General features: G+C 46.5%; 1 protein-coding gene across 2 annotated transcripts in view; it reads left to right on the top strand.

The window, feature by feature from the left end:
• Window positions 1–5,003: 5,003 nt before the first annotated feature.
• Msp300 (Muscle-specific protein 300 kDa) overlaps window positions 5,004–16,749 on the top strand; it is a 102,116-nt gene continuing 90,370 nt past the window's right edge. For both annotated transcript variants that reach the window (XM_076802613.1, XM_076802611.1), the window contains exon 1: window positions 5,004–5,688. In XM_076802613.1, coding sequence (XP_076658728.1) covers window positions 5,019–5,688 — 670 coding nt within the window. In that variant the 5' untranslated portion in view covers window positions 5,004–5,018. The remainder of the gene's footprint in view (window positions 5,689–16,749) is intronic.

The following is a 16,749-nucleotide window of genomic DNA, read 5'->3' as shown; positions in this document are numbered from 1 at the left end:
ATTCGTCCGCGGCGATAAAACGCAAGCGAACACGACGATTCCCTGTTGGCGCGATCCTCCGTCCCGAATGATGGATCGCGCTCTAACTGGATCGTTTAGAAATAGTCAATTTGAATAGCGCGTGAAGTAGAGCAGAGTTCAAGCCACCATCTTATATGGGATAGAGTAGATATCGGTACAGAGCTCGGTAGAATAGAATTAAATTGTGGAACGCATCTTGTGGGGAAATTTCGCCAATCTCATTGCTCTTCTTTCCCACGGGTTGCAATAGTTAATGTTTCTGTTCGAATCTTGACAGAGCTCAGCGGAAAGTGGCGCATCGTCGCCATTAGTCGCCGGACCACCGGAATACATGATCGGCGCATACAGACCAGGCGATTACGAATACGTCGGCGTACCTTTGGAACACTCGCAAACAGAAGAGGAATCCAGCGGACCAAGCACCGCGGAAATAATAGCCAACCAGAGCCAGGATTACGTGGACGAGAAGCTCGCCGAGTACCAGGCCACGATACAACAACTTCAAAGTGAGTACCTTGCAAATTTCGTTTTCGCAAATTGATTTTTACTGGCACCGAACGCGTGTTATTTCTGTGCTCGGAGACAGTCATTGACAACGATACTCATTAAACTCGCGAAAAACCGTTGCGGTTACACGATAATTCTGGCAACGACGATGTCAACGAGGCTCAGCCAGCCAATTAGGATATTACACCGGGTACGGACGTTGCTGTTACATTCGAAATTCCATTTTCCGCGAGTCTCGAGTGGAAGAACCGGCTGGTAATTTAAATTGACTTCGCACGCGAGATCCAGTTGCATATGTATATGTTTATACACTAACATTAAACAGCCGTTGGTGGAACGATGCGAGTCGTCCACGATCAAACGCGATAATTCGCGGCAAACTGCTAATTCATTCGAGCGACTCGTTTATTATTCCATCTACTGGATCGTCCAGGGACGGAAACTTTTGTTGCACAACCGACGTTCGCCTAGAGCATCTTCGCAAAAAATTTATGCGAAGATGCCTCGTCGAAGTGACCATCAAATTCGCTTTAGAAATTCCTGAATGTTCGACCACGCGAAATTTCTTCGTCGCCGGACGACCCACGACAAAGTAACCGCAGATATTCTGCCAACGATCTCGAGAATGATTGTGCCAGAATGTTCGAACGTTTAGATAATTGTCAATTAATTTACCCGTTCGTCAACTCGCCAGTAGATTTATTCGAACCTTGTGTGTATAGAGTGCTTTTGATGAAGTCGTTGGAAATTATTTCTTTGCGCGTAAAATGTATCGAAAATGTACCCTGTATGTAGGAATATGAATTCTATGCAACGTGTTTTGCAGAAAGCATGAATTTTCCAACGTTCGCAGGCCGATGACGTGATCGCGCTTATGCGTCAGACGCAGTGACTGACCTACCGCAATCGTCATCCGACAAACGATTCCCATGCAAATTGGCCGAACCCGATTCGCGAAATTCCGCGTGCGTCGATCGCCGATCAATGGTTATCGATAGCGTGCACGGCCGTCTGACTCGCATACTTATCTGCTGAACCGTGCAAGAGAAATAGAAGACAGCCGCTCGCCCATTTATAAATAGATGTGACGAGCACCTGCCGCTGCTCGTTCGCAATTGCCGCCATTGACTTTTTCTCTCCTTGGACAAGCGAAAGTTTGCAGACATCGGCAAAAATTAAGAAAGATGCGTACCGGTTTCGAGGTTCATACATAAAGATGTTGGACATTTGCATAGTCAACCTCGAAAACGGAAACTTTAACGTGAAACAGTTCTGACACCGTTTCATGAATGAAGTCTGTTTTCGGTGCGAAGATAGATTGGGAGTGCGACAGCTGATGTTGCGAAATTTGTTATTGTTTACTGACCTCGTTGTTTGGCGGGCATGATGAGATGACACAATGATGGTGGACGGTGTTGTTTAGGTTCGTGAATTGGATAAGAGGACGTTGCATTTGAGACGACCTGTAGATCGGCGATGATCGTCCCTGAAAATTTCTGGAATGTATTGTAAATCGTTGGATGCATTTTCTTTTGAGTCGCCCTGTAGATCGGAGAAAGTTGATTATCGCGGGACGCTGATACTTCCTCAATTTCTATCGAACGTGCGCTTGTTTTTTTGCCGATAATGCGATCCGATTCCGATACGCATCGCATAAAGAGATTAAAGCATAAAATAAAGTAATCTTCTACATCCTCAATAAATGACAGAGGTTCGAAATTATGTAACAATATTTATGCGGATAAGCGAAATATTTGGAATAGCTGAAACGTGCACTGTTACTCTCAGGATAGAGATATTCGAACAGGAATTCATGTTGGTACATGCTCTGTCTTTAATTGTTCGAAAAACAAAAGAACGTGACATCAGCTTGAAATTTAAACAGGATCGCTCAAGTATGGCCACGTTCGGTAACATAATTCCGTAACTATTGGTACATACTTTCGGCCCAACGATTCCACTGTTTTATTTACTACTTACTATTATCACACTGAATTTGCATTACGCAACGATGACATATCGATACCGCGCGTTAACGTTTCGCGGAATGGTGTTGCTGATAATGTACGAACTAATTCTGCACACCGTTCCACAAACGTTATCGCAACTATTTTTATTTTGTAAACACCTGTCTTTACATTGTGTCTTTGAATCGTGCCGCGTACATTTTTAAAACGTTCTTTCGTCGATCTATGAGCTCGTTGCACCAGATTATGACAGAAGTGTAGATCTTCAAGTTTCTGTTGGTTACTATGCGCAAAGATCCGCAGTCTAGTTTTGCTCACGTATCTCCAAATATTTGCGCAGCCATGATTCTCTTCCCCCCTCTTTCTCTCTCTCTCTCTCTCTCTCTCTCTCTCTCTCTCTCTCTCTCTCTCTCTCTCTCTTTAGGATTTTATCTGCACGCTAATAAAATCCTTGAGACAATTAAGTCCCGCGTGGGAGTCTCCTTCGATTCTTCTTTAGATAACTTCTCCCTTCCCCCGGAGTCTTTATTGACAACAATCAACCTTATCCAACACAGTGACAATGAATTATCTCTGGCTACGTTAATTCTATTGTGCTATCACCTGTAATTGTCAGACAATTCGATGTAATTGGAATTCGAGAATTAGCTCGACGAGTCGGAGCAATCTTTGGAAAATTCCTAAGAGATGGAGCAAGTAGAATGTGACTGGTAGTCAGACAATCGAGTAGACGGCACTTTCAAAGACCCTACGACAACTCGAACCGCCTGAAAACTCCCCGGAACAACCCACCACACCCTCCAGCGAAACAATAATGCCGGCGTCCACGTTCGATGCGTTTCAAACGTTTCGCGGGCGCAGTGACATTTCGAGCCGGCTTGTCGGAGAAGGACGCAGGATAAAGGCATCGATCGGGCCCGACGTGTTCCCATCAGGAAGGTTGGATCGCGCCGACCCGGCATCCACTAGAACGAGACGGACAGAACGCAGCCGGTATCTACACGGACTACGTCGGCGACAACGACTAGACATACTAAGAGAAATAGAAGCGGTAGTAAGACGAAGAAGAAGAGGGAGAAGAAGAGAGTAGGAGTATGACGTGTCTCGTGTGGCGCATGGTCTGTCCGATGAAAATGACGCCTCTAGCTAAACGAACCGCATCGACGTGCCGACATCGACTAGGTTGCAAATTAGGAGATGCGGATGCAGCAAGACGAACGAGAAAACGGGAGAAGAAGAATACGACGTGTCTCGTGCGGCGCATCTTCTAGAATCGATTCTAGAAACCTATCCTACTGAACTTGTCCGATGGATAGGAAGCCGGTAGCTGAACGGACTACGTTGGCGTAAACGTCGACAGAGAAGAAGAGTTGGTAGAAGTAGCAGCAAGTCGAAGAGTTCAGAGAACCGATCCTACTGATCTACAATCGGAACGAGGCCGGTAACTAAAAGAACCGGCATCGACACGGACATCGACATACTAGAAGAAGTAGAACCAGAGGTAATACGAATAATCGGAAAAGAGGAGGACAAGTTCTTTGTACGAAGCCGGCAGCTAACCGAACTAACGTCGACGACGACGGCGTACTAGAACTCTAGAAGTAGTAGTACGCAGTAGTAGGAGTAATAGAGGAAGAAGAAGGAGTAGGAGGTGTCTCGTGCAGCGCATGGTCTGTCCGATGAAAACGAAGCCGGTAGACGAACCGAAAGAAGTAGAATTAGCTGTAGCAACGAGACGAAGAATAAGAAAACGATAGGCGGAAGAGCGTGTACGGGCGCGGGACGGGTCCGATTCGTGAAACGTTCGCTGATCTTGCCCGATGATCCTGGCCGCGGTTGTCCCCGTCATCGTGGCAATGCGGACGGCGGATAAGGAGAACGGTTCTAGGATCGGGGGTACAGGGGGGTCCGGGAGGGTACCGCATGGCGGAACGAGGTGGGGACCCGGCGAGAGGTCGGGCAGAGAGGCACCAATATCGAACCGGCGGCCGTGGTGCGCGGCCAGAGTGCATTCCGTGAGCGAGTCGACGTGTACCCGCACGTTACCCGCACGTCCCGACGACGTCGATCGTCGTCGTTGCTCGTACAGAACAAAGATTGAACAACTCTCGTGGAAGTCGAAACTCGCGCTAGACACACAGAGGCGCGATCATATACAGTATTCTTTTCTATATCTCCGGTACTATCTACCTAGACAGTTCTACCCGTACACCGGTGTGATCCCCATTTTTTGTACAGCACGTTTCAAATAGTGTCGGCGGCCGAGCGAACGCGCGCAGCTCTCGCCGCCGATGTTTTGTGGCGGTGGTGTGTACCTTCGTGAACCTCGAAGGGTGTGGTGTGCAGAGAACAGGTGTCCACAGGAGCTCGGCCGTGAAACGAGCACAGGCCGGAAGCGAATGGGCACGGCATGAGTTTGATCATTTTTCGGCGCAAGGTGTCAGGAGACGAGCCTAACGGCTTTCGCAAACAGGTGAGAAGATAGAGAGAGAGAGAGAGAGAGAGAGAGAGAAGAGGGTAGTTATGTCGACGCCGCCGAGAACCGGAAGCCCAGCCGGCAGCCGGGCCAGCCCCGGCAGCCCGAGGACACCACGTGGCGGCAGCTTCCAAGACAGGATCAGCTTCTTCGAGCAGGTTTGGACCGGTGGCAGGACCACCAGCTCCGAAGAACTATACCCCGAAGTAGACGGAAGAAGACATGGCCAATTTCGATCCCCTAACACGCCTAAACCACTCGCCCGAGGCGGCGATTCCTCCTTCGAGGAGAGTTTCGAGAGATTGGTGGAGGAAGGAGATTTAAACGGAGCCAAAGTGGTCAAGTTTGAGAAGGTCACCGTTCGAAAGAGTGTCAGGGAAGTTGCGAACGTGTCTCAGCACAGGGTGTTGACCGAGGCTAGCAGGACTCCTAGCGACGAACATACGCTCGAGGATTCTGCTTATCAGAGCCATAGCCATGGTGTCGCCAGCTATGGGAGCAAATCGAGCTCGGTCACCTCGTTTACCAGGTTCCCGTCCGAGGAGAGTCTGTCGCAGAGGAGGGGCAGCAGCAGCCCTCACCAGCATCTCGGACACGACGATCGAATCCAGCCAGAGTGGCGTGCCGAGTACCGCACTCATGGGTTCCAGAATGCTTCGAGGATCGAGTACGTGCGCAGCAAGAGCGAGTACGATGCACACATCGCTGCCATTAAAGGTACTTGCCGGCTTTATGCTGAATTTTGCAAGATTCCAGGTGTCGGCCCTGTAGGGTCTGCATTTTTCGGACTTAGGGACAGGTTTGGATCGAGAGAGCGCGCGGATAGAGATTATTTTGTCATTAACAATAGGATTTGAACGTTAATCCCCTTGGATCATTTGTTTCGCAATTTTTGGAGTCGTTGAACCCCCATTGATGAACCGATGAACCATAGAGGGTGGTGTCTGCACGGATGTAGCGACTACGAAGCTGTCTCTATCGTTAAACGAAGTCTTGAAATCGCTCCAAGACAGGGCACGGTAGTAGAGTTTCAGTGCTTCATAGTTGCAGCGTTAACGTTCGATCTTGTTAGCGTTGGCTGGAAAGGGAGATGGAAAATGACAGCTCGGAGTATGCGCGAGAATGTACTTGAACTTGGATGTTCGTCGTGGTCAGGGAACGATTAGATGGTGAATCTTAATGCAAATACGTATTCGCAAAAGCAATTGGACGTACAAAAAATTCTCAATTTTCCTGATGGAGGAGTTACTAATAGCACGATGACAGGTTACGGTGGGGTCAATGAAAGGTTTATTAACGTCATCGTGGTTGATTCATACCGATTAAACGTAGACACGGTGGCTGTTATCTTTACGTAACTGTGATTTTCTTTGTTTCGCCAGATACGGATACTCATCGTTGTTTGCTGCTACAATTAATCGAATTGTTCGGTAATGGGTCTCGTGTAAAATTGTTCTCGGGTTTTCCAAGATATTCGGAAAACATTTCGATGCTTGTAACTTCTCGAAGAAATCAGGACAATCGAGATAGAAGCACCATATTGATTCGCATTTGTGCAGCTCCAGAAGTTTCTGGGATGAAGCTGGCCGGAATGACTATATCTGCCGCCTTCGCAGGAAGAGAATAGCTTTCTTCTGGATTGGCGTTGCCGGAAATTGCGCATTGTTGCCACAATCACCGTTCGTTATGTAAAAACGCCGCTGCGTATTCGCTTTTCAAGGCCCTTTCGATTTTACGAACGAATTATGATACGAATTCAATATTAACAGTCCAATCGTGACATATTTCAAGCGATAATCGCTTAAATTCGCTGTTTAATTAAATTTCGTTCTATGCTTTTTGTTCTCCGTTTTTGATCATTTTTAACTAATCTAGTCTTGTTTGTCCCCCGTGGCACAAAACGCTCAAGCAACGATCATCGATCGTTCACCGGTGGAAATTAAAATAAATTTACAGGATGACCCACATTCGCGTCGCGACACACGGACGCAATTCATTACTCATCCGTCTGAAAGGACGAATCAGATGCATCGCTGTTGCACTTTTCACACGGTGACCGTGAACGAGTGTTCGCATCATCGATCGCGAACAACAATAGTCCCCATTTCCATTCTCGATCCGACTTTTCCATGATTCTTTTTAGCTGTTCGACGTACGAAAATGCTACGGCTAATGCCGAAAGCTGAAATATTAAAAGAACAATTCGCCCGGTGACGTCGCAATGCGTTTAATTCGGTTAAATGGCCCCACTTTGTTTCGCATAATTTCGAACCGCGTCTGCCCGTTTCTTTCCTTTCTTTTTTTTTCCTACATAGCCGGACGAAGTATACAGCGGCCATAGAACCCGGCTTTTTCGCGATCAATAGTTATTCTCCTCCGTTAAGCACCGTATTAGCAATTCACGCGTGCAACTTTTTCTTGGCCGGCGGCGGCTGTCGCTTTGCTGAGAAATAACGAACCTTATTTTTCTACTTTTCCCGGTTTCGTGTTTACGCGTCGAGATCAACGATAATCTCCATCGGGATTAGATAAGCGAGGAGCGACACGTTTCTTCGTTGATTCCGTCGGCAGAAACGCAAAAAAATGATTAAAGAAGGACACTTTTCAGGGTCGGCTGAATCGTTGCGTGACCCTTTTATCAGCGTTTTATCGACTGTGTATACCGTGCTTTATTGTTACTAATTTACCGCCGGGCGAACAAGTACTAAGTGTCCATCGATTAAATTAAACGAATAGCTTTAATTATATTAAGAACAACAAAGAGGCTATTGGTTACTGAAAGAAGTATCTTCAGAATTGTTTCTGAAGAAAATTGCGAAATAGTTCTGCGAATGGTGCCAAGTATTACCACATAGCCGTATCGATGTTCCAGGGGTTCTGAGTAACTCGGGGCCACGTGGACTGTCTTTCGCTTTGATTGATTACGTTAATTTGCGGTTCGCGTTCGATAATCACGTTTGCCCACGCTCGGCCGTGTTTCACGTGGGACAAACCGGAAAGATTGCTCGTGAATGCGCGAGAAGGCCTGCATTGCCACGGTCAACATTACAAACATTTTCACCATAAAACCAGAACTTCCTTTAACATCCCTTATGAATTTTAATCATTATTTTGTCGAAATTGAGTAGCTACTTCGGACGAACCGAGGCCGAAGTTATTCTACGTAATTGCAAGATCGGGTTTCTGGACAATTTAGATGAATGACTTCAATACCGAGGCTGATGGGCTCGCTGAATGTACACGGTGTATAGAAAGTAATGGTCATCTTGTCCTAGTGGTGAATCTACACCTTTGAAAGATTTTCTTTCCCCTGGAACGAATGACCATTACTTTTCATACACCTTGTACAAAGAGTTCAATTAAATATGGACGTAACGTCAAGAAGAACGGTGTCTATGTGTTACACTGAAGTTTCCATGTGTTATGGCTGCGCCGTGGTCGAGCATTTGTCGTTTTAATAGCTCGTCGTCTAAATTCGTGTCAGTTTCTTTATTTGACTGCTTACATCTGTCGCTGCCGTCAAAGAACTTTATCCTCTGCAGTGTAACGGAGCTATAAAACTGTGTCGAATGGTTTACAGCGGGCTTGTAACGAGACTGCCTCGCGCGACTGTCCGGTGAAAACGAAATTTTTCATCGCCCGGCAACCCGCCGCAAAACGTTCCATTAAAATTCCATTAAACCTGACATTAAAGCTTCAAATTTTCGCGTTTCGGCTTGTCAACGCCGGGCGGAAATTCGAGGCGCGCAAATATTTTATTTTAACGACCCGGTTATTTTCAATCTGTCGCGAGATGATGCTCCTCTTGTAATCGCACGCAGCTTCGAGCAAAAATTTTTTTCGTCATGGTTTTTATAATGTCTTTATAGAGGGAAAGTTCCTTTTTAAAACTAGCTCGGGTACGCTATTGTACGATTTTTTCTCACGAGGTTACAGAAAAAGTTGGCGAAGAATGTCAAACGAGGTTGTGAATCCGTCATGCAACGGTACGAACGCTTCGCTGCAGAAAAAGTGAGCGTAACACGGTTTAAAATTTGTATACCGGTCGACGGAAGTGACGGACAGGGATCGTAGTCTAATGAAAGCTTCAGAATTTCCTCATAAAAGTTGAGCATTCTCCGGGAATTAAAACTTTTAGTACAGGGCGTCTCGAAAACGTTCTAAACGTTGCTTAACCATTCGTTCCCACGATGGAAACGTCGAGTGCAATTCGTCGTGAGCTTTCTATGCCAAATAGGTAGCGACGAGCTGCAGTCGTTGGGAAATAGTAATAAAAAGAGATGATTCGTGGGATGATCTGTAGTAATTTCGCGAACCAGAGTTTTGGCACGCCTGCCCCGAGTAGAGCGCGCTCTAACGCAAATGATCGCTCAATGACAACGAACCGGGGCAACGAACGTTCGTCTGTTCCCCGTGAATAAATAAAATGAACTCTGTTGGCTCTAGATAACGAGCAGCGACGTGCAAGCATTACGTTCGCGCCCGACGTCAATGGATAGTCGATACGCGCGACCGCAAAAGCGTCTTTCGATTCTTAATGTCAGGCCTCGAGGCTCGGTGTTTCTCACATTCTATGATCTCACGTGTTGATAATTAACCGGCTGGAAAATGTGGGAGCCGTAACTGAAAACCTCAGAACGATCAGACACTTGACATTCGGTGCCGTCTTGTCGGTTCGAGGTTTTTCGAGAAACATAGAAGACCCAGATTTTAAAATTGATTCTTTCTCTGCGAACCGCGCCCAAGTGCCCGGAATGGGAATATAATGAAGCGCTGTTATTTTCGGATTAATTAGAGCCGTAGAACGAAATCTCGAGACAGATAGGAGAAACAACGGCAGCGTTAAGAAGGACTGGAAGCGAGAGTGAGGTTAAGGTCATCGGTGATTCGCAGCTACTAAAGCGTTACGTCACCGGTGGCCATCATGTGGATCGACGAGTCGGATTTCGCCGATCTCTCACGATCACGCTGCCACCGAAAAATTACACAGCGGCACGTTCCATGTATTTGCAGTTTTAAAAAAAGAGCATTACATCAGCCTTAATCTCGACCAGCGTCGATAAACCATCTCCGTGAACGCGACGCGAATTAATTCACGTGTTGTTCCGCTGCTCGATGGAACCGAGATCAAACGCGATTACCGATTAACCGGTTAGCAACGGTTTGCGAACGTGATTGCGAATTTTCTTGCGATGGATGCGTTGTTGCTTAGAATTTGATTATTCCATTATTGTGACAGGGAATAATTGGTCGTTAAAAAGGGCAGGCAGATCTAAAATGGCCACGTCAAGGTCGCTATGGCTAACGAAATAAATGGTTTACTACCTGGGAAGAGGATTGAACGACGCTTTGTTGCTCGCGTCGAGCGAAACGTTACACGGTCGGACACAATCGCGTATAAAGTGTAATGTGGTAACTCGTACTAATAGTAAACGATGACGTTATTGGGCGTCAGTTCAAGGCTGCGCCACAAACATGCTCGCCTTCTCTGGAACCTTTTTGCCTTTCCTTGTTTCTCCGCCTTCTATTCTACACACAGTATTCTTTATGTATCTCCTTTCTGTGTTAGTCGACGATCATTCCACTTCATGAAGCCTCTTCTATATGCTCTCCGTCTTCTTCCGGACCACTTGCCGCACTCCCACTTTTCTCGGCGACTCTCAGCCAGAGTCACGTTTCATTACCATAAAATTCACCGTGCAAATGAGAGCCGCACGAATTTACATTCGAAAGTCGTGTAAAGGTCAAGATTCTAAACAAACAGTCGCCTTTCATAGTCTCCGCCACCTTGATGGATGCGGGACGTTGCTATCTGAAGGTCGGTCTCGATACCGTTGACCCACATGTCTATTTTCATCGAGACGGCGATTAAAAATATCTAACATGTCGGTTTTGTTAGGTCAGAAATCGATAATGGTTAAAGACGAGCTGCGGTTGGCGAAAAGTGTGGAGGGAAAACATATGGTCTGCGAATCAGATTTTTGATTTCATAGTCGTTAAAAATATAACAATGTGATTAAACTATTTTTCGCGTTAAATTTATTCGCGCGCACACAGAAGAAAAATTTTTGTGGTAGACTGTACTAGACTGAAAATGTTTATGCAAATTCATAAAGTCGTAAAGAGGATATTGCAAGGCGCCACCAACTTGCGCACCCAACAACAGAACGTGCATTTTGCAAGAAGTCAACGACATCGCCAGCTCAGTCAAGGTTGGCCAATTCATTTGCTCCTCCGGCGTAGGTTTCAAGTGTCAAGGATCGTAAGCTGGTACCTGAATGCGTCCATTCGGGTATTATCAGCACCCTGCCATCGTAATTAATAACACGATCCTGTCGTCCTTTCCTTGACACCGATCCTCTATCTTCCCCCTCCCTCTTTCTCTCGAGTCACCCTAAAGACGTCTCTCTGCTTTTTCTTGCTTGTTGATCCCGGAAACCGGCCAAACGAGAAAATTCCTTGAATCACGCGATTAACCCATTTGCGTCGTTAGCGTATGTATATTCGTACCGTTTTCTTAGCCACTATCACCAGACCGAATATATATTATTTTATTAACACGTATTGCGAAGATAGTGTCTACCATACATGTGTGAAATTCGATTTAGATAAGAAAGGAATTGGTACAGTATTATTTTTCGGTTTAGTAATCGGTGCAATCCAATTGGATCGGTCGATACTCTAGAAACAGGTTGGCGTATTACGCAGCTTTAATGCGCGAACGAAAGACGAATTTGATCCGGCGGCCTCCAGATACGCGCCCTGTATCTGTATCCGCATCGACTCAGGCTTCGCTTCCGGGTAATCGGATTTCGTTTTTCCCGGCGAAGGCCGCGCAGGTGTTTAATAACTGTACTCGCGACACGTTCGCTCTGTACGCGACTTTTCGACGTCGGTGATGAACACGAATCGCGCACGCGCTGCATCATTTTTGAGCGCACATTGCGTGCAGGTGCGTTCTCGTTCGAGAAACGCCCCGCAATTATGGTCGACCGACGACGTCTTGGAAATTGAATGGAGTACCGGTTACCAAACCAGACGTAGACCGAGTACTTTGCATTAAGCGATTGTGTATTCCCCGACCATGTGATACAACCGTGTTAACTCACGATAACAGGGAAACTACGTCCTACCTTGGACGAGGAAATGTAAATCATGCTCTTGGCGTGTTTTACATGTCGAGTGTCACGCCAATGCTCGTAAAAGTCACAGAAAATCAGAACAATTTATTTAATAATACTAGCTGTTTCTATTGTTCGATGTTCCACATACTCGTTTTTGTCTAGAACGTATAAAATCCGCGGTCTACTCGACAGAAACGAAATGCAACGTCCGAAAGTAAAAATAAAACGAGCAGCATCGTTTACGGAAAGTGTCAGTGTCAGACGAGTCCGAGAGTGTAACTTTTCTCGAAACGAGCACAAGGCTGGTATTGAACGTTTCAGCAGTCGTTTAGTTTGAACGCGAACGAGTCCCCAAATTTCTTCTGGCGACCATAACTCTCGGCTTGCCGGCTTCTTCTGTGAATTTCCGAAGACGCGCAGCGACTGTTTAGCAAATTGGACAGGTAGTATGCGGTTCCAGTCGGCAACTTGTGCCAATTGCGGCCGGGGAAATGGCGTTTCGAAACACCGGAAGTCACCCTGCCGAACAGGTGACTTCACTCTCGGATTTACGGGCCGCTATTTTCGCCAACCGTCAATTGCCAGTACAATAAACACGGACCGCGTTATAATTAGCATGGCCCATAGACGCTATTTATAGTCGCGATATCATTGCTCGTTCCGAGAATCCTCGCGAAAGGTTGCAACGATTCCCTCGATCCGCTCGCCTCGAGGTTCTTTTCAGCCTTGCGACGACGAATAGAAGAAAAATCGCCGATTTAATGCGTCGCTTTGACCCCGATCGGCTCACGTGTGCCGGCGAATTTATGGCCGATCCGAGGACAAACAAACGATCATTCCGCCGGGGGCGTAATCACGGAAAGCGTCGTGACCGACGATCGAGGATATCTGGCTCGCACGCCACGATTTCTCCAATTTGCTTGACAAGCTGCGCTTTCGGCATGCGATCTTACCTCATCCCTCTCCGAACGCTCATTAGGAAGCAATTAACAAACAATCGCGCGGGCAAACACACGCTCGTTTTTAATGGAGAGTGATCGTGACGACCGCCCGGACGATTCTGATCATCGACGGTTTCTCTTCCCTTCGAATTCAGCATTGAAGAACGTACTCATATAGTTGGCCAAATAGTTAATAAATATTAAAGGCATTTATTTGTGCGCCGATCTAATGGACACGACTCCTTTTTGAGAAAACAGAATAAAGATACGTATCCGTTTGCAAATACGGTGCACGCGCAGTAAGTAGAATCGGCGCATAGTGATCAGACACGGCAGCCAAGCCCTACTCAATATGGCGCCGCTGTGTTCAGTAGCAATTTTCCTCGAAACGAAGGTAACTGCGAGAATTTTTCTCAACAAGAATTGAAAATAAGGTGTTCAGCAGGCATGTAAATGCATTTTTTCCATTGCAAAATTCCAACTAAATCCCTTGGTGCGAAAACCACGTACCAGATCCACGTTTTGCTGATTATTTGCAGGAAGAAGTGAACAATTTTCGACATCAGTATTCACTCTGTCCCTGCACGCAGCTCTTCGATTCGTTCAGAGAAAAACGGCTTGCGAAACGATTGCACTGTCTTCTTGCCCAGTGGGTGTGCCGTTGCAAGAACAACTTTACAAGACACGAATGATTTGAACCCGTCAATGAACAGCAACTCGGTCGGAATTCCTGTTTTCAACCCTTAAAACTTGGCCCCTCGACCGATCGTTCGGGTAATGGAGCCGCATGCATGGTAAATGGCGTGCAGTTGCATTCGATAATTGGAGCCCGGCTTTACGTTCTTGCAAACGCGCGGAGCCCTTTTAGGAAAGTCGTTGCAGGGAACATTATTATCGCGTCGCGTGGACTTGTTGCTGCGACGGACGTCTATTTCGAACCACAATCATCGCTAAAAACGGAGGTCAGGAATTGCTAAATGTGCACTTCACCTTGACGCAGGCCCTCCTAATCAGCAAGTGATCTCACTCGACGATTTCAACCTGGACGCATCCACGATTAATCAACTGCGATACTTAAATAAACCGCGCATCATATTCTTCGGCTTTCCATTTCGTCATGTCAACCTTTGGTACTCTTTCGTACTTCTAACATTATGATAGATATTTTTGCAGTTAGCTGTTTTTTACGAGTATACTGAATCGCGTTCGTCGTCGAATATTAAATGCACCGATCCTCCAAGTGCAGAAAAGTTACAGAACGACATCTCCCAGCCCGCAGATCATTAAAACGTGGAGTTATGCTAATGCTGTATGCGTCGCCAAGTTGTTTCTCTCGTTCGTTCAATAAATCAATTCTCTTATCGCGCGACAAATGTCAAGGTTGCGTTCCCTTATCATCGAACACTCCCCGCTCGTTTCGTTGAATGCCTATCCATACCTCTCTCTCGCGAAATCAGATCAAAATACGAATCCACTAACCTTCGATTTAGGGGTTACACCTTGAAGCGTGAAAGATAGGCTCGAGTCAAAGAATCTTTATTTTCTGAAAAATCATTTTCACTTCGCAGCAACATTTTTACCGTGCGTTTCGCTCGTAAGTTTTTCTTCGGAACGAAACGAGGATAATTGGGAGATTTCCACGAAATTCGCGACAAACGGGTTAAAATTACGCTCGTAAAGCTTTCGTGGCCAGGACGAGGGTCCCGATTCTCTTGATCTTCGCTCGCTCGCGTCTCCCGCCTGTGATCATGCTAAAAACACACACCGACCCGTAAATATAGTGTACCGCGGCCCGATAAAAAAAACCCCAGCAGAAATACACGGTTGATGAACCAAAGGAAATCGTAGATTCGTCGCGGGTATCGCTTTCCTGCGAGATTCGATATCCTTGACAAACGGTGGCGGCTACTGTTTCTTTCCTGGCGTGTATCGAACTCGTTCCTGTTGGCTTGCAATTACCATTTCCGCGATTGTCTCGCCTTAGGATCCGGCAACCATATACTCGGAATCACTTCTTATTATAGACTGTGCAGTTGGCAGAAAAATTAGGAAAATGAACGGGAAGAATTGATTTTTCTTCGGTAGATAGAACGTGCGTCGAGTATAGTGAGCTCATCCACGAGAACTTGTCCCACTTCGACGACCGCCCCTTCCTTTTCGCGGGTTGGGCTTTCGACATCGCAGACGAAAGCGCTAAAAATACGAATTTATACAACCGTCCGCCTTATGCGTGTACCTCTTTTCTGAAGGAAAACGTCCATGGAGGGGGGTGAAAGCCGGGATAATTTTAAATGTCAGTGGCGATCGCTGGGGGAAAAAAAGAACCGGGTAAAGGGAAGAGATATCACTCGGAAGAAGACAGCCTACGAATTGTTACGCGGGGATCCACGTGTGTCGGAGTCACTGCTCGAAGTTGCGTCAATTGTTTCTTCGGATTGCATCTTCTCTCACTTTTTCTTTTCTCCACAGAATTTTTCCACGATCGTTGCAACATTCCACAGTCGCACGCAAACAGATTTTTGCACTCTGCATTCCCATCCTAGCCTTACCACCGCCATTAAATCGTTCAAATACAAAGTTTATTAGTCATTAAACGGTACTTGCGCACCGTATCTCGTTCACACCTTGAATCCCCGTGGCTCTTTCTGTCTCGCGGATTGGCAACGGCTCGTTTACCCGTCGACGAGTTTTTGCAAAGTTCACGTGTCGTTCGTCTAGCGACAATTCGCGAATGAATTATACACTTCACCGGGGACCGTGCAATTTCACGGCGCATTACGCGCGTGTTCTCTTCGGGGCCCCCGCATCAATCTTGCAGTCCTAAATGCACCGTGAATTAATAAACGGTACCGTGTTTGACTCTCCCGTTCGAACACACCACTCTGCATCCATGGAACATTTAAACTGGATATGGTGGCGAGCAACCACCATGGCAGATTTATGGGTTTTCGCTGGTAATGCGATTTAAATTGCTCGGTGAGTGTAATCGAGAATGCCGATGCATGCGAGGAGGATCGTTATCATTTTTAATATATTATAAACAGAGGAGAGATATTTTATGGGATCGTAAAAGTTTCGACGGTTCGAACAGCACGTCGTTTAGTCGGCGTTTCATAAATTGTTTGTTATAAAAATTGGAAGATGGTGGCTATCTGGCAAAGTTTTTTCGCTGCCTATTCGCCTAACTTCCAGCCAAAAAAGGAGGCACTCGTCTACCCGCGGCTCCTAATTTATGCACCCTAGCCAGCCCGAAAAGAGAGAGCGCATTTCCACCAGCAATTACATCGCCTCCCAACGAAAAGGCACCACGGTTTGCAAAGTGTATCGTCTCGATCTCCTCCGCAAAGTGGATTATAAATTACGGTTTTTATCGCTCGCGAGAGAGAGAGGAGAAAGAGGAAGAAAGATAACGATAAATTTTATGAGATGTTGGTAACGATCGCGATGGGCCGGCCAAGATAAAAGCGAAAGGAAAAAATTACGAGTCCGTGGCGTCATTTAAAAGCGGCGCGCCCGACAGCATATGAAACGCGCAGGAATATTCTACTCGCGCGCGTTATTTAAATGCACGGCGCATTGTCGCGGATGGTGTTAGACGCGCGACACCTTCGGCTGCAGTCTCCATTTTCGTCGACGCTATGGGGAAACCGAAGCTGCAGGATGTCTCCTCGAACACAATAGTCAGAAATTTATGCTGATTGTTTGGCCCCCTG

The sequence above is a fragment of the Halictus rubicundus genome, chromosome 17, assembly GCF_050948215.1.
Source record: "Halictus rubicundus isolate RS-2024b chromosome 17, iyHalRubi1_principal, whole genome shotgun sequence".
Lineage (NCBI taxonomy): Eukaryota > Metazoa > Arthropoda > Insecta > Hymenoptera > Halictidae > Halictus > Halictus rubicundus.
This window is presented reverse-complemented; position numbering and strand designations above follow the sequence as displayed.